This window comes from Plectropomus leopardus, chromosome 14 (assembly GCF_008729295.1).
Source record: "Plectropomus leopardus isolate mb chromosome 14, YSFRI_Pleo_2.0, whole genome shotgun sequence".
In the NCBI taxonomy this organism is placed as follows: Eukaryota; Metazoa; Chordata; class Actinopteri; order Perciformes; family Serranidae; genus Plectropomus; species Plectropomus leopardus.
The window spans coordinates 30,737,684-30,760,334 of NC_056476.1; the positions used below are offsets into that span (position 1 = coordinate 30,737,684).

Below are 22,651 nucleotides of genomic sequence, written 5' to 3' on the forward strand. Positions count from 1 at the left end.
ATGTTATTAATCTGCACGTAGACTTTTAAATTTGTTTTTCCCACTATTTTCCCACACCTTTGCCCTCAGTATCTTTTCAAATATCCTTTGCCACTAGCTGTGTGTCTGAGGAATATGCAACACATCTTAAGTCATTTGTATGCGAGCTGCTCTGCTCTCCCAATTTACAAGGCTTTGCATTTGTGGGATAGAGAGGGAAAAGAAATCCTTTAGTCTTGAGTGGAAAGCATGCATTCTGAAGAGAGGGAAAAAAAGACACTGATTTTTCCATTTTTCTGTTTTGCAACAGGTTTCTGGATCCAAATGTCAAGTCGCAAAGAAGCTTTATCATTGTGGAACCAGCAGTGTGTGACGTGAGAGAAGGGGAAGTGAGGACGTCCGATGATAACGGTCCAATGTGTTGTACACAGCTCTGTCAGCATTGAGTGGCATGCAGAGAGCTCTACCCGCTGGTAAAACAGAAGAGGGTGAAAATGTAATGGACTTAACTAATGTCTCCCAGCTCAATTATGGACAGTGGCTGGCAAAGGAATCATACTGTCTAATGAGACCATTGCTGTTTTGTTGGGAAGCTTAGGACAACTAATTATCGAGGGATTACTCAAGACCTTGTTCAGCAGCAGCCTGGGCATGGTGCTGTTATTACACAAACAAAATACAATGACTGTTCTTTTGGATACCTTGAATCCTAATTTCTTTTAGTTTTTCTCTGATTTCGTGTATTTTTTTGGTTTGAAATGGAGATACAGTGGCGTTTGTGGAATAAGGACTGGGCCTCCTTTATACGGCCGTGGATACCTATACTGTTAGGCCTTCATCTCCAGTTCTCCCGGGCCTCCAATTGTCCCGAGGAGTGCCGCTGTGATCGAACCTTTGTTTACTGCAACGAGCGGAGCCTGACCTCAGTGCCTCTGGGAATTGGTGAGGGTTACAAGACTCTTTACCTCCACAACAACCAAATCAACAATGCTGGTTTTCCCTTGGAGCTCCATCACGTGGCTTCAGTGGAAACTGTGTTTCTCTACGGCAACCAGTTGGACGAGTTCCCCATCAACCTGCCCAAAAATGTAAGAGTTCTCCATCTGCAGGAGAACAACATTCAGACCATCTCCAGAGCAGCTCTGGCTCAGCTTCTTTGGCTGGAGGAGTTGCATTTGGATGATAACTCCATTTCAACTGTGGGGGTGGAGGAAGGGGCCTTCCGTGAGGCAGTGAGCCTAAAGATGCTCTTTCTCACCAAAAACCACCTGAGCAGTGTGCCTATTGGTCTTCCAGATGATCTAAAAGAGTTGCGATTGGATGAGAACCGGATTGCAGTTATTGCAGAGGAAGCATTTAGAAATGTCACCCGCTTGCAGCGCCTCCTGTTGGATGGGAACCTGTTGACAGATGAAGGGATTGCACCAGGGACCTTTCAAGACCTGGTCACCCTGAGGGAGCTGTCTCTGGCCCGCAACTCACTCACCTACCCTCCTCCGTTCCTCCCAGGGGAGGTGCTTGTCAAATTAAACTTTCAGGAAAATCAGATAAACAGGATCCCTGCCAGGGCGTTTGCAGGGTTGCACAAGCTGGAGAGGCTGGATATTTCTAACAACCAGCTGCAGTTGCTGACAGAGGGGGTCTTTGATGGTCTCGTCAGTCTCAGACAGCTCACTGTTCGCAACAACCTTTGGCTGTGCGACTGCAGCATCAAATGGGTCGTGTCGTGGCTCAAATCTCTGCCAGCCTCGCTCAATGTTCGTGGCTTCATGTGCCACAAACCTGAAAAGTTCCGGGGCATGGTGATCAGAGAACTGAGTGCTGAGCTGGTCCAGTGCCCGCAGAGCACATCAACGGCACCCAGGCCCACCTTGCCAGCTGACCCTGCTCTGGTTCCATCCCTGTCATCTTCCACAGACTCCCCACTCATCACTCAGTCTCTTTCCTCCTCCAGGCCACCCTTTCCCACATTACCCACACTCTATCCTGTGTATTCAACCAGAGAGGGGGGGGTAAGGACTAAGCAACCTGTGGACCCCAGGAGGGAGACTTTGCAGGTCACGTTTGCCATACTAAATGGCTCGGCTATCCACGTAAGCTGGGTGGCTGCCTTTCCAGTCACCGCCTACAAGGTGACCTGGGCCAGGATGGGGCCCAGTCTGACAGGGGACACCGTCAGGGAGAGGATAGTGGGTGGGGATCACCGAGGGATCCGACTGGCTAATCTTGAGCCAAAGTCCACTTATCGGATCTGTGTCATTCCCTTGGATGCATTCAATAATTACCGCCCCAAAGATGATACAGTGTGCACCGAGGCCGTGACCACGGCGGCCTATTTCAGCCCTGACAACAACAAAAGACCGTCGGGGCCGGAGCAGGCCACACAGCAGGAACCCAGCTCGCCTTTCTTGTTGGCGGGGCTGATTGGTGGGGCCGTGATCGTGGTGTTGGTGGCACTCCTCAGTATTTTCTGCTGGCACATGCACAAGAAGAGCCGCTCCAAGTCCTCCACCAAGTGGAAATATAACCGCGGTCGGAGAAAAGATGACTATTGCGAGGCAGGCACCAAGAAAGATAATTCCATCCTGGAAATGACTGAGACTAGCTTCCAGATAGTCTCACTTAACAACGAACAGCTCCTCAAGGGAGACTTCCGTATTCAGCCTATTTACACCCCTAATGGGGGCGTTGGCTTCCGAGACTGTCCCCTGGAGAACAACAGCACAGTCTACTGTAAGAACAATGTTCAGGAAGCAGACTTTCGTGGCACATGATGGTTTTGGAGAGCATTTTTACTGACAATTACCCACACTTTACTGGACACTGTACAGTGTTAATATTATTTGAAACCCCTGTGTCTTCAAGAAATGTAATTTATACAACTAACTGGATGATATCTTTTATATAACAATAATGGATTTATAAGTTATTGGTTTCTGGAGTTGTGCTGTTTGAGTTCTGTGCACACAGACATGTACAATCAGGATTAATTTCTTTCTAAGTATTTAAGTGGAGATGAAACGCTGAACAATATGACTGCAGATCATTTGATTTTTACCTTAGGAAAGAAATGACACTGCATATCCACCTGGATTTGCCAGACAACTAGACTGTAATTCTTGTTTTTCCGACAGCAGGGTGCAGCCATCTTCCAACAAGCTAGTTGGTGATGTCACTGGGTTGGTTGTTCACTAAAAGTGGCAAGTACAACACCATACTTCAGACAACTTTAACTAGTTTTTAACATTTTAAGTGTTGATACAATGGAGTGTGAGAGTTTAAAACTGGCTGCCTGTGCTTTTTGTCTTTTCCAGTAAGACCAAATATAGTGATCAAGTAAAAGTGAACAGGACTAATTTTACATTCAGTGTTAGGTTGCTGCAACTGAAAAACTGACACATAACCCTTAACACCAAATATGTGCTCTACCATTGTCTCCATCAAGCTGTTGGACCACAACAAAAATGCAAGATGCTCATAACGTTATGTTAACATTATTAGTAAACAGAGCTAATGTTTGTCTAACCCAGTGAAAATATCCACAAGCCACCTCAAATCATGGTCAACATCACTAAGAAACAGCATGCATCACAAAGTATTGGTGAAATAAATTAACCTAATGATTCGCCATCAGAAAAAAAGGTCAGGGTTTAGAGATACTTCAGTTTGTCCTGTTTCCATGTGTGTTTAGTTATATGCCTGTAAGGTTTAGTGATGATCCTCCTCTCGGTGTCCATAATAGATGTTATCCCTGACGTAGGGGACAATATCGACATATTGCTGGCTCTTCAGTAAAACTTTGGAAACAAAGAGCTCCGTCTTTATCAACAGAATCGGCTCATTATGTCAGGCAGGTTGATGATGTTTGGCTTGGCCTAGATCATAGACCAAAAGTTTTGCTGTTTTCTTCTTACGACTGTCCTAATGGATCCTCTTCTAGTTTTGTATATTCATAGAAGTAATTCCAAACTGCACTCTTCCATCAAAACAATTAAGGTGGACCTGCACCCTACACTTGAAAATGATGATGCAATGTGTCCCACTTTTCGGGTGCTGCATGACTCACTTATGCATTACTCTACTCAAAACACCTCCCGCACTGACCGTAAAAAAAAACATATTGTAAGAGAACAAAACATTAAGATCAAAACATGCTTCTTCATTCTTCAAACAACTTCTAATGACTAACAAGCGGACAAAAGATATGAACCCACCGAGTGACGTCATCAACTAGCTTGTTGGAAGATGGCTGCACCCTGATGGAAATAACGTGAAATAAAATATAGTTGTCTGGCAAATCCAGGTGCATATCAAGTTGAATTGCAGTGTCATATCTTACCAAAGGTAAAAATCAAACAAACTCGTCGTACTGTTCAGTGTTTCATCTCCTCTTTAAGGCTGGGTTTCCTTTTGTTTTTCAGTAATAGTGAATGATTTTGAAGTCATTGTATACTGTAACCACAGCAGATACAGAGTCCACCACACTGTAGTTTCAGTGCATCACAGCAGAGTCTCATAGGATTGTGTGTGAGAGGAGAAAAGAGACAGGCACAAAGCAGCTACACTCACCAGTAGAGGGCAGAGTTTCCCAGAAATCAGACAGTCCATCACACTTTCCGTGTGTGTATTTAATCAAGTCATCACAGTTGTGTGGCACATTTGTCTAATTACTATTACAGTCAATAGAGATGCAAATGACTGGATTTCTGCTCTTGGAAAAGGACATATTTTTATGCAAATGTGATTTTTCTCTGCTTCAAAAGGAAACTTAAAGGTCATACTCATTAAACATTCACAGGAAGTGGCAGGCCGCAGTGCTTTCACCTGCTTTTTCAAGATTAATACATCATCACTGTTAAGAGGTCACGTTATTAATGAGGCTGTGTTTGATGGTGGGTGTCACAGAGTGAGCAGCAAAAAAGCACATCTGCTATAACCCTTGAAGAACCGACTCTTTCCTTTTGTTCAGCAAAAATAATGTCATGGTATCACGGTATATATATGTGCCTTGAAGTTATCAGCTTACAATGTCTTTTGAATCCATGTTTTTTGCACAAAAGGTGTACTGTATATACATTCAATTGAATTGTTGTTATGGAAACCTCTTGATTATTTATTTACCTCATTACACATTTAATTAAAAATGTATCTCCAAAAATGAACTTACTGGTCATGATGTGTTCCACGATGATGTTTGACTCAGTCTGTTCAGAGTGTGCTTGTGTGGGAGAGCTCAGTGATAGTAGCAGAGGTATGTTTGGAGAGGGTCCCGTCCTCTGAGGATGACAAGTGTAAGCTCAAAAGTCACAAATAGATTGCATTTAAAGTCTACTTAACACAAAACCATATCAACAGCCTCACTGCTGAACTGCACACAGCTGTGGGCGAGCACATGAGAACCACTTACTGCCGCATTCAAACAATGGACTGAATCTGTGGCGGATTAGGTTATTTTGTACCTGGATGACAAACTAAATACGTTTTTAATGACATGTTAAGTGTTGGAAGTTACAGCTTAAAATCTGTTGTTAACCATTACAACAGCCCAGTTGCCAGAACAACATATTGGCATTGTATGTTTCTGCAAACCAAAAATATGTTACATTTCAACATGTTCTCATCCATTGTCACATATTACCGCTTTGTCAGAGGACTTCTGTGCCTACATATTACGCTCGAGGTATCCCTCTGTGTCTGCTGCTGACGTTCCGGGATGCCGCAACCAACTTCACACAGATGCCTGACCACTGTAGACCACTGTTAGAGACCAACAAACAACAAAACTGCTTGTTTTTAGTGAGTCTTTGCTGTGTTTCCAGCGGGGATAGTGGCACAAAAAGCATTTTATCTATCTATCTATCTATTTTATCATTATTTTTCTTGCTTTAACAGCACAACAGCATCAACACAAATTTGGTAGAAAATGTAATTTTATATTCCATAACAATGTATCAAGTACTGTCTTAAATCTGTATTTTCAAAGATCTGCTCTGATTTTAAATGAATAGTTCAGATTATTTGTAGTGAGCTTGTTTGAGGTACTCATCCATAGTCAGTGTATTAACTTTGGTAGATGGCAGTGGGCACGTTCCCCAGTTTGAAGATGAAAGCTTGAGTACCAACACAGAAGCTCAGCAATGTGTCGCTGTAGACTGCAGGCAGGGTTTGCAGAAAAACATATTTAAGCCACCTAAAAATTCAAAATTAATCTAAGTGGGGAGGTAAGTTAAGATAAGACCTTCAGCAGTTTATGGAAGAGATAACATATACAATGAAAAACAAAGTTCTACAGTTCAGACAATGTAGTTTGGCAAGGTAAAGCAAAATACTCTGCAGCGTCCACTTAGACTGGTATTGATTTTTTAGGTAAGCCTTTTTTAAGTGGCTAAGACATTGTCTTTCTGAGAACCCTTTCCACAGAAGTACATAACATAGCTTTGGTGGTGCTTCTCTGTACAGGGAGCATGACTGACTGCCATTTACTGTAGGTTATAGACTGACTATTGATAAGTACCTCCAGCCAAGCGTGACGCTAAAAGCCACCTTCTGCGTCCAACTGGGACATGCCTGGATGGTGTCAGATGAGAAAGCGTTCCAGGTGCCATTGCTATTTTACGCAGTGGAAGGCACCAGGTCCACATGCAACATGAACGGGCTGCAACACTTGAGAACTGGTCGCATGCACATCAAATGCTAAAGGACAGCATCGGGTAGATGTGTGGATGTGAATGTGTGTGGGTTTTTGTTTTCTATGCCTTACCATGTGCCTCTTTTGCCTGAACCTAACCAGTCATGACTCTTTGTTGCCTAATCCTAACCATAGACAGTCGCATTGGTTGCCATGTGCTGTTGTGTAGACATAAGGACCATGCTGTCATCCCATCATGTGCATTTGCTGACATCACGATAACGGCAGTGTAAACAGCTGATGCAGAAGGATACCTAAAATGTCATAAGTACACACAGAAGTTCACTGACAGGGCGATGAGTTGGGATTAGAACCTAATACAACTCCACCTTAAAAAAACCTAAATTTTCTCTGTAACTACCTTCAAGGGCCAAATTACAGAGATTTTTTTTTTCCTTGCCACTTGTCGTATCTAGCTACAGCTTCTCTTTGGACAAAAGATTTTTGACTCAAGGTCCACTAAGAGCTCATACAGTTAGTTGGCAAGCTGTCTCAAAAGTACATCCCAATGCTGATAGCGACAATAACTACTTCAGGGGGTTATTTTCTGTGTTTACCTTCAGTCAGACTTAGAGAAAGACTTTGTAACCATTGAAGTACAATTTCGTTTATTTGAAGGGCTTCAGAAGGCTTGTAGTGCTTGCCCAGACATTGCCCTTCTCAGATCTCTACAATGCAAGGTGGAGAGTGCAAATACACTATGACTCAGTTATGAAAGTCAGACTGGTACCACATTCAGAACAGAACTTGGCTTGATTTCATTAAAAAAAATAATTGGAAGTGGGAAATGAGCAACTGAGGAAGAAATTAACAGGAAATCAAGAAAGAAAAACAAGAAAATTGCCTGAAAATTACAACAAAATCAACCTAACAAGTAACAAACAAGAAAGTAAAAAAATAACAATAATAACAGGGAAATTACATGAAAAAAAGCTAAAAATAAAATTATTTTGTAAAATAATTTTAAGTATTGACTATGATAATTTGAAATATATTTATCAAGAAAACTTCCCTAGTTACTTAATAAATACTTTTCTAAATGTACTAATTTCTTGTAATTTTTGCTCATTGCCTTGCTCATTTTTTGCCCCCAAGAAATCACACCAGCGTGGTTCAGGTTTCATAGGGTTAAAATTACTTTTAACATTATACTTTAGAATCTAAAGTATAATTGGAGGATCTAAAGTTTAGATCCTCCAATTATCTTGAAATGTCAGCCAGATTTCTATAAAGTTTGATTTTGCATTATTCTGATGTGCATGTGGAGATGATGAGCTTCAAGACTTGATTCCACATCCCAGTGTAGAATGATCATCCTCTCTAATTTGAGTTGAAAATGTATCTTTAAAACTACAGGAAGAGTATAAATGATGAATAAGTGGTGAGACAGGATACTGCACTTCCTTGGTTGCCTCGGGGACATAAGGCTCTTATTACTCTGACTTCTTTATTCTGTATAAACTGTGTTGGACAGTATTTAATCTTACTGATGACCACAGATCCATATTTCTTGCCAGCAAAGCAGACATTAGATCTTACACAGTGGCGCAGGAACAAAAGGCAGCAGAGATGGCTGCAAAAAGACTCTAGCTTCTCTTCAAAACCATATTTTTTTGTTGTCAGTGAGCCACATTTTTGGATGATATAGTGGTGTATTACAGCTTGGGTCTTATTTTTGTTGTTTTGGCCTGACAGACTGCTTGTTACTTGACCCATAGAATTTATAAACCTCTGCACCTGCAGCCGAAGACATTGTGTTTGTCTGTCCCCCCTTATTCTTGTGAATGTGATATTTTAGGAACGCCTTTAGGGAATTTCTTCAAATTTGGCACAAACATTCACAGGAGCTCAAATATGAACCAATAAGATTTTGGCACTCAGTGTTCACTGTGACCTTGAATCCATCTCATGCTGGTGAATGTAATTAAACAACAAGGCCTTGTGGGAATGTTCTGAAATTTGGCACAAACATCTATTTGGACCCAAAATGAACTGATTTTGGTGGTCAAAGGTCAAAGTCACTGTCACCTTGCATCTGTCTCATTCTTGTGAACGTGACATCTCAAGAACACCTTGGGGGACATTTAAAAAAAAATAAATATATATATTATTATTACTCATTATTTATTAGTATATCTTTAGTATTGTTTTATGTATCTAGGAGATGCTTTGCTCTGTCATTGTTATATAACAATCACAGTAGGAACTTTTGACTTTATGCATTGGTGACATTAATCTTGGCTGTTCTCCATGATGTTTTTTTGTTTGTTTGTTTTTTATTTGTTGTGTCTTTGCAGTAACATCCATATTTGAAACATTGTCTACTGTCATTGCTACATATGAGTCTGGACAGAGGTTACATAAACTGCTACTTGACTGGTTGGCAGAGGCATACAACCACAAGGCTCTGGAGAATATTATCAGAATTGACAGACCTGAAATACAAACTGCAAAAACAAGATCCAAGTTGTAATTAACTGGAATTATCGACTCAGCTATTACTGTGTGGAGAATAAAAAAATAAGGTTCTTTTCTTTCTCTTATCTTAATACAACACTCTCATGCTATATATATCGATATATATATATATATATATATATATAAATATATATATATAGATATATATAGTATACAGTATGACGTGATAGTTAGTGATCATTGTGATCTGCCTGCACATACCGGCTGTAAAGCTGTAAATCCCATCCTACACTGTAAAATCTGCAGTTCTTGTTTGTGCAAAAATGCATCCAGCACAGTTCAGCTGTAGTTCATGTGAGGCATCAGCAGCCTGACTTAGACAAAGAAGGTGGAAATCTTTTATTTCAGTGCTTTGGAAACTAAATGCACTCAAAGAACCCAAACTTCCAACCATGCACTGTTGCAATAACCAGAATGAGTTGACATGAACAAACTTCCATTGTGTTTGTGTTGTTTGTCCCCGCATTTAGAGCAGACTGGATGTAATAAAAGTAAATTGCATATGTGAAGTAAAAAAGTAGATTTCTCAAAAATATACTCAAGTAAAGAGCAGAAGTACTTAAAAAAAAGGAACATGACAAGTACTAGTTCCTGAAGGAAACTACTTTTTTTTTTTTTTAGCACTTGTACCACATTGCTACTAACCCCTGCTATTTCATCAGTGCTTGTCTCATTGACATGATTCTGTATTTTCAGACAGGTAAATGGAAGAAAGAATAGGTGCTGAGAAGAAGCAAAGAGGGCACCGAAAATGATCGAGAGCAGTGAAACTGTTGTGGGAACAAAAAGAGGGAGTTTTGCACTCAAAAAGAATAAATTACAAAGACACCTGCTTGGATAAGTCTAAGGCTGCATTTGCACTACATGGTTCAAGTTAATACAGTTCCTTGCACCCCATTAAGCCACAAACAACCCAATAGAAAGAAAAAAATGTTGCGATTGTACATTTCTGCAAACCATAGATGATATGATCCACCAATCGACAAAATCAAGATGGCTTTTCATCCAAGTTATGAATAATGTCAGATATTCTTGTGTTTGTTACCTTTCTGCCTACAAATAAAAATGTTTCCAAGCTTTTTTACCCCGACAACTGTTGGAGTGCAGCATGCTCTTCGACTTTGGAAGGCCATCTCTGTTCATTGAAGATAAAGGCTTACAACACTGCCATTGTCTTAAGTCACAGATAACTGGAATAAAAGTAAAATTCTTCGTTGCTAAAGCCCAAATGCTCAGATCAAGCGATGCCAATGATCCTACGTATCCATATTTTGTAAAAATGTACAAATTCAGCATTGTATTCTTGTGCCTGTGCTTCCACAACTCTTCTAAAGCCCCTGGGTGTTAAATGCAATTTTCAACTACCCTTTTTTTGCTCAAAGGCCAGATTGTTAAAATGTGATGAGCCTCTTTTATTGCTTTACCAATCTTGTGGATTGTCAGTTGACAGAAAAACAACAGGAATAGTGGCCAAAGTGGGTGGTGCTGTACCTCAGTCTTAAAAATGGCAGATAAGCTTTTCACAGCAGCTGCCCTCTTGCTGCTGTTAAATTGCAACTCTGCTGTTTGCTCATGGAAATCAGGCTTCATTCCAACCAGCAGCCACTAGCTGAAGTCCGTAGTGAAGTTTATTTGTTGAAAATCGGCCCCACTGGTAAATATATTGCTATAGCACCAGTCATGATATGATGTATTTAGATTTGGTGAGCACCATTATATGTGATTGCATTGTGACAGCCTCAGCCCAGTTCCTTCACTAGAGTTATGTGGACAGGCTCAGATGGATCCATCTCATGATGGCTGTTATTCAACTCCTGCAGTAAAGTTCGAGAAAGGCAATGCAATCAGTAGAAGTTAGTCAGCTGAAAAGATTTACTGTCCATCTGTGCAAATTACAGTTGTAGTGTAATGACACCAGCAGCCAGGTGTGTTGGTCCTGATGTGGCCTGTGCTGTGTGGCTGTTGGTAATGAACGAGTCGTGTTCCAGTCTGGTTCTCCAGAACCTCGAGCTGCAGTAGAAACGAGCAAGTATAAGTCTGCTAAGGACAGGACATGAAACTCACTGTAACTACAGTGAACTTTTGACTCACTGGATATAAAAGACATTAAAATCATATTGAGCCATATGCAGTGACAAAACATTCAGAATGTCAAACTGCAATTTAATTATTTGGTAGTTACTTGAGTTAAGAAATACACACTTGTTTCTTTAATCAAAATAAGTGGTATAAATTTTACATAACATTCTTGAATTTCAACACGTTCTCATCCCAGCTCATCCAATCCTCCTGTGTCTGTTGTTGACATTAAACATGTTCTCACTCACGCTCTGTCAGTGACCTTCTGCGTGTACTTATGGCGTCTTAGATATCCTTCTGCATCATCAGTTGACGCCTCAGGATGCCGTTGCTGTGATGTCAACAAATGCACATGGTGGGATGCTGCAGCAATTATACAATGGTACATGGCAACCAACGCGACTGTCACGATTGTTGGGATTTGGCAACAAAGTCACGGATGGTTAGGTTTAGACAGCAGAGGCACATGGTAAGGTGTGGAAACAAACAAAAAAAAATTAACATCCACATGGGAAGTGAACTCCAGACTTGTGCATGAAAGTCAGTTGTCTGCGGGACCTGTTAAATCCATCTGCATTCTCAAGTGATGCAGCCCATGTGCGTTGCATGTGGACGTGCACGGTTCTGTCTTGCTGTCCGACGGTGTACAATAACAACACCACCAGTTCTGTCTGAGGACATTCTCATCTGATGCCGTCCAGACGCATTCCGGTTGGACATGAAAGGTGGCTTTTGATGTCATGCCCGTACACCAAAAGCACTGACAGGGCAGACATAATTGAGGAGTTTGGAGTGAGAACACGCTGTGCCATGCTAGGATGGCGTGTCAATGTACGTCTGTTGCATTGCATTCAGTCTTTTCAAAATACACTCATTTTTACAGTTAATGTACATTTTCCATGCATTAGATACATAAATTAAATACATATTTCAACACGTCTTTATCCCAAGTTGTTACATGTTGCCACTTTGCAGTGGATTTATGCATCTACGTGTGTTGCTTAAAGTATCCTTCTGTGTCTGCTCCAGTATGCCGCCACCATGACGTTAATACAAGCACATGGTGGGATTATGCTACACGTGGTTATGTTTAGGCAACAAAAGCACATGGCAACCAAAGCGGGTATGTCAACAAATTCACATGCTGGCATGTAGGGGTAGGGTAAGGCAACAATGGCACAAAGTGTAGAGAAAAACCCCATCACAATCACACAGAAGGAGAACACCAGACTCCCACATGAAATATCATGTTGATGCAACAGGTTGGCGTCAACATGACAAGTGGCGTCATATCATATTGTCGCAACAGGTACATTTATTTTCTTATGCATTAAAGGAAGTGGTTATGTTAAGGCAACAGAAGCATGTAGTGGATAGATGAAAAGTAATACATTGTATTTATATAGAGCTTTTCTGGAAACTCAAAGTTGCTTTTCTTACAAAAAAGACATTCATGCAAAAACATCATGATTTGGCTCTACATTCACACAGGGAGCAAACAGCAGGCTCATGGTTGAGAGTCCAGGGTTTGTTGAACCCATTCACCAACCCTCCCACCTGTTTATTAAATTGTTACTTTGTAACAATTTATTTAACATCAGCCAGCATGCATTATCTCCTGTTTGCACATAACGTTCAAAAATGTTCATATAAATACTGTTCATTTCAACATCCAAGTCATACCTTTTATCTGCATATTATGATGCATCTGACTCACTAACAGTAAAGTGCCTGAAAAGGCAAAATTATAGGGATACTTAGCTTCATCATTCAAAGTTCAAACTGATTCGAATAGAGTTATATAGTCATGCACTTATTCTTGTTTTTCAACCCTCACATCCAGCTGTGCAATCATAAAACCCCCTTGAATCATACAATAACGTATGCAAGTCATAAAGATGGATTTTTTTTTTTTTTTACCATTAAACCCATTTCATGTGAATGTAGAACAACATACATTGATTTCTTGTATACTACAAAAAACATACACTTATTATACAAGATGAGACAATAAAAATAGCGCATGTGTTTCCTGGTTCTTTTCATTGTTAACTACTCCATGGGCTTGGAAGACATGCACAACATAAACATGACATTACATGCTGGAAACATGGAGACAGTGTTAATGCTAAGTCGATAAGGATCCTTTGTCGTGGTGGACACATGAATCCTGAGTCAACAGCATCACACAGTGGGCTGTGGTTAATGTAATGACCCCATAGGTAGTATGAGGAGCAAGCATGTCTGCACAGAGAGGAAGTTGGATGAGTCAAAAGAGAGTAGTTTTATGCACATCACGTAGGTGGGTGCAAAGCTGTCAAAAAACAGCGTACATCGGAAAATGGTAAAATTAAAGGTATCATTAGTTAGTTAAATAAGAGCAATAAATAGATAAATACATAAATAAATAAATAAATACAAGGAATGAATACAAGCAGTAATGGTGCTCATTGGAAATATAACCTCTCATCGCTTACTGTTCCATCCAGAGGGTACTCGCACTATGTAGGACGTTCACTGCTAGTACCAAGGAAAGATAATGATTATAAACCTGTGTTCTATGTTTGTAGATTACACCCTCGTCTTTTTGGTCACTGTGTGGTCCTTTTTAAAAGGATCGCCCTGTTGTCAAAATGATTTAGGTACAATGCAAAACATATTCAACTGAAAACCTTAAGGATGTGAATACCTTGAAAACACTTGTGACATAAATATTTTAATTATTTTATAGGCTGGGAGCCAGGTCCAGCCCTCATGATGTTTTCTTCTACCTTCTTTATATTTTCTATACATCCCTTTTAGCTCATACCTTGGGCAATCACAAGCTGAAAATGGGCACCCCCAACTCATGGCAGGTTATCATAAAACTCAACACTTGGTTCACATTGCCTGCTAGTAGACTATCTGGAGGGCTTGACTGAAACTGAAGCTTGTAAACTTGGAAGTGAATAGAAGAAAGGCAGAAAAATTCATTGTATGCTGATGAAAGAATTATTTTTTCAAAGAAAATTTGTCCAGCAAACAGTTTTGTTTTTTGTCTTTTTGGGCATTTTATGGATGATAATTTCGAAGAGAGGGCCAACAAGACCTACAATTTTATTTTGCTACCTTCCCATTTGTTTCAGGATACTTCCTGCCAAATTTTATACATCTGTCACTATGTATGCCTTTGTAATACCCTAATACTTGCATTTATATCATTTAACCAGAAACATGTCCCAAAAAAAGGTGTTTTGGGCCACCCGAGACCAAATGGTCTTGAGTTGGGTGTGCTCTTTATTAAATTGTGATGGCCCAAGGTACAGGCTAACAGGAAATCACTGCGAGGCAGCTGTCGCTCAGAAGAAGAGCGGGCCGTCCTCTAATTGGAAGATCAGTGGTTTGATCCCCAGCTCCTCCAGTCGACATGTTGAAGTATCCTTGGGCAAGATACTGAACCCCAAATTGCTCCCAATGCTGCGCCATCGTAGTGTGAGTGCGTATGAATGTTTACTGAGTAGCAGGTGGCACCTTGTACGGTAGCCTCAGCCACCAGTGTGTGAATGTGTGTGTGAATGGGTGCATGAGATATGCAGTACAAAAGCACTTTGAGTGGTCAGAAGACTAGAAAAGTGCTATATAAGATCAGACCATTTACCATTTAGCAAAATAAAGTTAGCAGAAAACATCCTGAAGGCTGGGCCTGGCTATCAGCCGATAATATCTAAATCCAGAATCATGATGACTACTTTGCAAACTCCCTCTGCTGATAAAGACCGTGAGATGTGGGTGGGAGGAAGAGAAGCTAGCTTGTATAAAATGTTCTTGTGTTAAGGTTTCTTAGTCAAAAATTCAGATATTGATCCTGCTCTGGATTTTGTTTGACGGCAGTGTTGCATCAGTAAATTCCATACACAGTTAAACCACATGAATAACAGAGGAGAAGAAAACACCATCTCAGAATACCTTTGTAATAATTCACCATGGTCTACTTTACTTATGGTAATTATTGGGTTTCACAGTTGATTGTAAAGCAGTTTACCTACGATAAGAAATACCACATATAGTAACTTAACCAAGGTGTTGTACTCGCCCAAAGGATGTGAAGTGATTCAACCTGATGTAACTGGTTTTAAAGCAAAGCAGTGGTGGACTGAATCAAGTGTCTTTTCCTCTTTAATTCATAGTGGATGGATTAAATAGCCCTCTGATTCTCAGGAGCGTTTGGCTTCCATTTCTCCTGGTCATTACTGTGGTCAGCTTGCATTAAATTGCATTAGAGATCCACTAACAGCGTCCATTCCCTCTTTACACACACACACACACACACACACACACACACACACACACAATTCTCTTCCACACACACAAGTATTGATCTCTGGAGCTCCAGTGGATTATGAAAAATGGCTGCCAACCTTAATGACACTTCACCTGAGATAGACTGCCTCTCTCTGCTGCTTTGGTAGTGAGGTGAAAATGCGTGCACAGGGAAATCAGTGGTAAAATGTTGTCCCAGCTTGTCCCTGTATCTTCTTGCATTGATTAACTGTTGAAAGTGAGAAATAAAGGAATAATTTATGCTTGAAATAATGGATGGATCGCATAGTGGAGGGTCATTTGGCGGTGTTATAGCCTCACATTGCGGCTCAGTCATTTCATCAAAGTTAGAGTAAATGTTTGTACTTCAGTGCTATAGTGGGTAATGTTTCATTTGTACAGCAACATTATATTAATGTTAGCCCTGGGATTTTATCAGTGTCACTACAGCAAAGAGAGGATGAGCCATATGCAAACAGAGACAGGCTCTATAAATATAACTTATTTACACAGGTACATTCCTGAAAAAAATATTTTGCAAAACCTTTATGGAGCTACAATAAATGTCGTCATTAATGCACGCAAAATTTGTTTCAGTTCAAACAAATCAATCCTGAGAAAGCTGATTACTTTTATTTGTTGTTTAATTTGCACAGAATTAGCAAAATAGGTCTGGAGCACATGCTCGGTACCATATATATATAATGCCAGACTTGCTATCAATTATAGCAGGGTCCACATATCTGATGTCAATTTGGAGCCTGAGGTGATCAGAGTGATTGAACAGCAAAGAACATTTTGTATTTTGCAAAACCTTTATGGAGCTACAATAAATGTCGTCATTAATGCACGCAAAATTTGTTTCAGTTCAAACAAATCAATCCTGAGAAAGCTGATTACTTTTATTTGTTGTTTAATTTGCACAGAATTAGCAAAATAGGTCTGGAGCACATGCTCGGTACCAAATTTTGGGCAATTTTTTGATGAGGTATTTCTTATTTTTTTAATGACACCATACAAGCATTTATCAAAGTTGTGTTGCTGCAGAGTACAATACTAATATCATTTGTTTATGAAAAAATCACCAATTCTGTCTGAAAAAAGTCTAGATGAAAAAAAAATTGCAGATAATGTAAAGATGTAAAGAAAGCATAAGTATAAAGTGTTTGTGCACTACAAACCCTGACAAACTGACTGACATTTCTAAAACATAGAAAGCAGATCCATTCATCCCTCCTGTCATCTATCATCACTCAGGTGGAATAAATCAATAAAAAATAACACCCTGCTTAATTCACTCCCTGGTTCTACTTTATTACTACTAACAAAAGAACCAACCTACAATCAATCAATCAATCAACCATCATCTGTTCTTCGTATGAAATTATACCAGGTACGTCAGTGATATCTGATCCCATCAGCTCCTCTAACTTGTGCTCTATAATTTAAACCTTTTTGTGTCTTCTTATTTCTTTGGCTGTTGCTTTATAATTGTCCACATTTCTGGATGGTTCTGGTATCTAGTTGTGGAATGATTTAACTATCCACACATCCACACATCATGACCCCAACAAGACATCTGCACAGTTGCTCCTCCACTGCACGGCATATACAGTAGCAGTGATGCACAACAGGAACTGGACAGCACCTCACATTTTCATCGTCACACCAGTCCTTATTCTCCATTAAGCACACACATCCTCTGCTTCTCTCCCAGAGTCCTCTCCTCTGTCAGATCTGCATAAATAATAGGAGTCACCTGGGTGAATGCTGCTGTCCAGGATTTTGCCAGTGTCGGGAAATCAAAAGGCATTAGAGCACCTGATATGTTAAAAAATGATGCAGTACAGAGGTTGTCCAGCTTATTTCCAGCACCTGTCCAAGGACTAGCAGGATGCGAGTTCAGCTGTTGCTCATCCCTCTCCATCTTTTCCTCGGTGCTTATGCTGTGTTCCATTGCAAGTCGGAAGTTGATAATTCCCTGTTGGTTTTTCTGACTTCCAATTCCAATTTGGTTACATGCAGGTTCATTGATGTAGGTAGCTTACAGAAACAGAGGGAATAGGCTTGTAGCTTGTATTACATGCTCACAAAGACTTTTATTAAACATACATCAACTGAATGGAAATTGATATGCCACTGCAAAGTAGTCAAAGCATGTTTCACAACACAAACACCATGTAAAAGTAAAAACTGATGAACAGGTAAATCTGCTTACCATTCACTGTGTACACTGCCATATTGATGTGACATCTTTTCAACCGACTCGGTCTACATGGATATTGCCCGAGTTTCATATTTGGAATTTCAACTTGAATGGAACATTGCACTTTTCCGAGTTGGAGGTTGTTTCTTTCCAGTGCATACAAATGTATGCTGCAGTTAGCAGGACTGCTAATTTACATCTGTAGTCCCTTTGCAAGTAACAGATATTCGAAAGCAAGAAAGAAAGAAAGAGAAAAACAAAACAACAAATCATACAGAGGAAAAAAGTGCATTAGCAGTAGCAATGTAAACTGTATAGCATAAAGTGCATGGTATATAATGCATGGTGCAGAGTGCTTTGTCTGTGCAGAATAACGGATTCAACACATTAGCTAACACTAAATCACTGTGCAAAACCATGGATCACTGGATGAAAGGAAAGGTCTGAAGAATGCAGATGAATTGATCCTCTCCTGCTGCCTGGAGTGGATTGGAAACTTATCCAAAACAGCAGACGATGTTGACCAGACGATGATCATTTAACCTTCACTGGAAAAAAGGCCACTCTAAAAATAAGTTAAAATTGAAATAAGCAAAAAAATCTGCCAATGGATCAAGTGAAAATTCTCTTGATAAGATTTCTTAAAATAAGACATGATATTTAAGCCTTACAAGGTAAGAGAGATCTTGAAATTAGCTAGGGAAACTCATTCTTAGTTCTATTTTGCGCGTATTGTGAGGTTTTGTGTCTCATAATAAGCTTGTAATGCTTGAAAGTAGTATTTTCCCCTCAAAAGTAGCATTTTTTGCTTTGCACCATCCATGTCATCCTATTCATTCCAAGTGTATTTGACTCATTGTAAGTCCAATAATATTGACATTCATCTAGATTTATGACCGCCACCTACTTGAAATGAGATTAGAAAGTGGTGTTTTGAGACAAAATGTCTTGAAGTTTGCATTCCTGACTATTATTAAGAAATACTTTTAGTGCCATACTAATCCATAACGCTCCAGCCTGTCATCCTCTCAAGTCTATTTACCCAATTGTAAGCTCTACAATAGTAAAACTGTTCTGGATTTAAGACATTCACCTACTTGAAAAAAGACAGAAAAAATTAAAACTAGTCTTGCATCGAACAAACTTTAATTGCCAGACAATAAAGTGTCCCATAAACACAGGTCTGTATAAAAGATACACAGATTTGGCATTTGTATCTTTTTTCTTTACATTTTGGCTCACAGTGTGTATGGAACTGTAATGTGATAACATAGCAGAATATTGCTAAATATCTGGACAGGTCTAAGGTTGGATCCAAACATCTGACCAACATGTCCCACAACAAACCTGCAAACTCTGTGCTTTGCACAGGCAAACTCACAGCACAGACACACCAATTATTGCTCAGTCTGTAATATTCATCCTCAATACAAAGTGATGATAATTGTAACATTAGAATTTAAAGTTTTGGTCTAACATTAACATGAACATCTGACCAACTAGTCCTTCAATACACCATTGACCACTCTCACACAAACACTGGGGTAACTTTCAATATAGAATCAAAGGCGAGCGCTATCCTACAGTCCACATCTGACCACTTGCCTTATTGGCCAATAAAAGCTTTCCACTCAGCCATGCTCTTCTTGTAAGATGATGTGAGATCTTGCTCATGGATTTTGTCCAAGAGGACTCCCTTTTGTATGACTGAAAGCAGAGTGGCTACACACTTTGGGTACGTATGGTGTAGGGTGTAATAGTATGCCATTAGGTATAAGGCACCCTCGGTGACCTTGTCTTTTGGAAATGTAGTTATTGGCACATCTCCTACCGCTAGGAGGCAGTTGGACGGACTCACGATCAGGACTGGACAAGAGAGAGGACGCTTCTTCAAGTAGGCATGAGGGTCTTCTTTTTCCTTAAACACATAACAAAGACATCCCTATATCAGGATAATACACTTTTGTTTCAGGGATCATTCTGGTACTTTTGAACCTAAGCTGGAAAGCAAAAGGGTTGTTAACAATCAAATATAACTTTCCAAAGCAAAAGTAATGAAAGTTGCAGTATGGAGAACGCTATATCTGAAATCGCTGTTTTTAACCATCCCCAGCACATTTACTGTTCACATATGTCTAGCTCTCCAAAACCCTAAAAATCAAGGCTAGGCTAGTCTGGCTAGATTTTCAATAAAGTGACAAAACCTGCTGCCATGTACTGCATTTATTTTTGTACATACTGTGAGACTGTATGTGACCCCAGTGGGGTTGGGCCAATTTTAAGAATTTCAAACCAGGTTGATATGATGTCTCATGTCGTATCATATCACAGACCTTGCAAGCTGATGAGTTTTCCACAATAAAAGCGTGTTGAGAAATTAAAGGTATGACTAATCTGAAACACTAGAGGGATTAAAATTTGAAACAGATAAAGAAAGTGTTTACTTTTATGAACAGCATCATGCAGTAACTTAATCAACACAAATCGGAGCAGCAGCTCAAAATGAGAGGCTTCATAAAGCAGGCTACACAAACAGGGTGTAGTGCCTACAAGCTGAAGCACCTCCTCTCTCTGCAGAGTCGTCTTTTGTGGACTTCAGTCTGAGTAGTCGCTCTGTGTGCACAACTCTTAGCTATAGTACATCATAACAAGACGGAAGCAGCACAGGGTAAAACTGAACTAATCAGCTACCCCTAAGCTCCCACTAACTATTCAAATGTCACTAGCTCGCTCTACCGGACATTACACAAATGTTGGTTTAGTCGGCCAGCAAAAATCAAACCGGTGTAGGCGTGTACACCAGACCTGAGTGGCAAAATCAGAAGCCTGCCCAACCCTACTAACCAGTGAAAATCCTTTTTTCAAAAACAAATGTCTCTTTGAGGGCTAAGAACATATAGTATGTGAATAGGAAATGCATTGGGAGCAATCAGAGGAAGCGCCTTCAGTAATCTTAAGTTTCAAATGGTCCTGTATTTTTCACACAGTTCACCTGTAGGACATGCACCAGAGCCTCACTCGCATCTCGTACCCTCTTTGAAGGAGCAGACGTGGAGGGGAACAGTGATGGCAGCTGGTGTAGGATTTCAACAGCCTGTTCAGCTGTTGAGGCAAAAGATTCATTACTTAAACACTTGGACAAAATGCACAAAGTAAAATCTGATGAACAGTATATAACACATTCCTTTAAAAACAATAGAAACATTCAGCAAGTGATGGCATAGCCATCATAGATGGAAAAAGAAGGATGACAAGAGAAGACACTAGCACATGAACTTGACAGTTATATGCCTGAAGGTCTGCCCTGACTGTGATCACTATAACAAACAACAATAAAAACATAATTGTTTACCTTTGTCCATTCCCATTGGAGGTTTCAGCATCTTTTTCCATACACCGAAAAACTGCACCTTCTGGCAGAAGTCGTGCCATCTTCCTTTCAGTTCATCGATGAAGTTGCCATTATCCTTGTCCAGAATGCGTTGAAGCTCATCCATCACCTATGAAATATTGAATATAACATTTAAGATATGAAATATACCAATACACACATATGAATGCATCACTTAGGAGGAGGTAATTGGTATATAAAACATTGTGTGTGGTACGATGTTTTTAATTATGCACAGTCAATAATGACTTACATGTCCAATGTCCTTGAAACAAGGATATGCCGCTAGAATCTTGTCGTGTCTGTCTTCCTCACGAACAGTATTCAAGTCAATGAATGCTCTTCTGGCTCCAAATTCCAAATCCAGGAGATGAGCGACATCCTGGTGGTTTGGATTTTTTCTTTTACACATGGTCTGCAGGGTCTTGTAGTGCTTGGCCAAGGTTGCTGGACTGTCTGCATCTGGACTGTCAATATCTGCAGGCTGGATAGCTGTTAGAGCATAGAGCATACATACTGTCATCAATCTGCCTCACTTAAAAACAAGTAATAAAACTCACACACCCTCACAAACACAGCCAAAATCAGTTGGACAAACTCACAATCAGAACTGGAGGGAGGAGAGGGCACTTCTTCAAGTGAGCACCGGGGTCTTCTTTTTCCTTAAAAGCATAACATAGACATGCCATTGTCAGAATAATGCACTTTACTTAGGATAATTTTGGTATTCTGGAACCTAAATAAAAAATGTCATTCATTAATACATAACTGTTGATATGAATGAGCAGTTATGGTAATAAACGGTTGCCTGCTAGAGTCTAAGTGCTTTAGGTTCAGCTTCATTCTGTTTTGATGCCTGAAGTATATGGGCCAATACCACATTGACTGACAATTGGCAAATCTTAACAAGTGCAAGGAAACCAAAGACTGTTAAATAACCCAATAATGTCGATCTAATAGTTTGTCAGAAATATAAATACCTCACATGGGCAAATTTTTCAAAGCAAAGTTAAAACTTACCTCCTTCTTTACTGCCTGAGTCTGAGCTGCTACTCCCTTCTGTGGAGCGATCCAGTATCATTGTTGAGTCGCTTGAATTAATTTCATCTGTGTCGTCTGACTGCTCAAGACAGCACCTCTTTGTAGAACTGCAAAGATAAGTTAATTAATCAATTATTTGGCAACAGTTTAATTAATCACCAGCTATTTTGACACTATTGATTATTTTGAGTCATCTCTTTTTCTTTTTTTTTAACATAAATGTCAAAATATGATTTCAGCTTCTCAAATGTAAGTCTTTTCTTGCTGTAGTCCTTTATGACAGTGAACTTGTCATGGTTCCTGCATTCTTCTCCTCCCCTTCACTGCCAGTATTTTTCCACTTACCTCACTCTGACCTGCTCTACCTGCCAGCCACGCCCACTGCTGCAGCCTGCTCTCCCACAGCTGCAGCTCATCATCAATCAGTCCAGTATTTAAGACACTCCAACACGTTCACTCACTGCCAGATTGTTCCTCTGCTATTATGCAT

General features: G+C 40.0%; 2 protein-coding genes across 3 annotated transcripts; one reads left to right on the forward strand and one right to left on the reverse strand.

Moving 5' to 3' along the window:
* The first annotated feature begins 682 nt into the window (after positions 1 to 682).
* On the forward strand, positions 683 to 2,780 carry si:dkey-87k14.1 (leucine-rich repeat transmembrane protein FLRT2). The gene has a single exon (XM_042501361.1). It carries the CDS (start codon positions 738 to 740, stop codon positions 2,751 to 2,753), a length of 2,016 nt encoding a protein of 671 aa, XP_042357295.1. The 5' UTR covers positions 683 to 737; the 3' UTR covers positions 2,754 to 2,780.
* Positions 2,781 to 18,757: 15,977 nt separating this feature from the next.
* On the reverse strand, positions 18,758 to 22,419 carry LOC121954098. 2 transcript variants are annotated; one of them, XM_042501427.1, is made up of 6 exons: positions 22,141 to 22,419; positions 21,723 to 21,782; positions 21,374 to 21,612; positions 21,082 to 21,229; positions 20,761 to 20,831; positions 18,758 to 19,647 (listed from the first exon to the last, which is right to left on the reverse strand). In XM_042501427.1, exons 1-6 carry the CDS (start codon positions 22,199 to 22,201, stop codon positions 19,336 to 19,338), a joined length of 891 nt encoding a protein of 296 aa, XP_042357361.1. In that variant the 5' UTR covers positions 22,202 to 22,419; the 3' UTR covers positions 18,758 to 19,335. The 2 variants fall into 2 exon arrangements, with proteins under 2 accessions (XP_042357361.1, XP_042357360.1); XM_042501426.1 differs by having other exon boundaries at positions 18,760 to 19,647; positions 20,722 to 20,831.
* Positions 22,420 to 22,651: the final 232 nt, after the last annotated feature.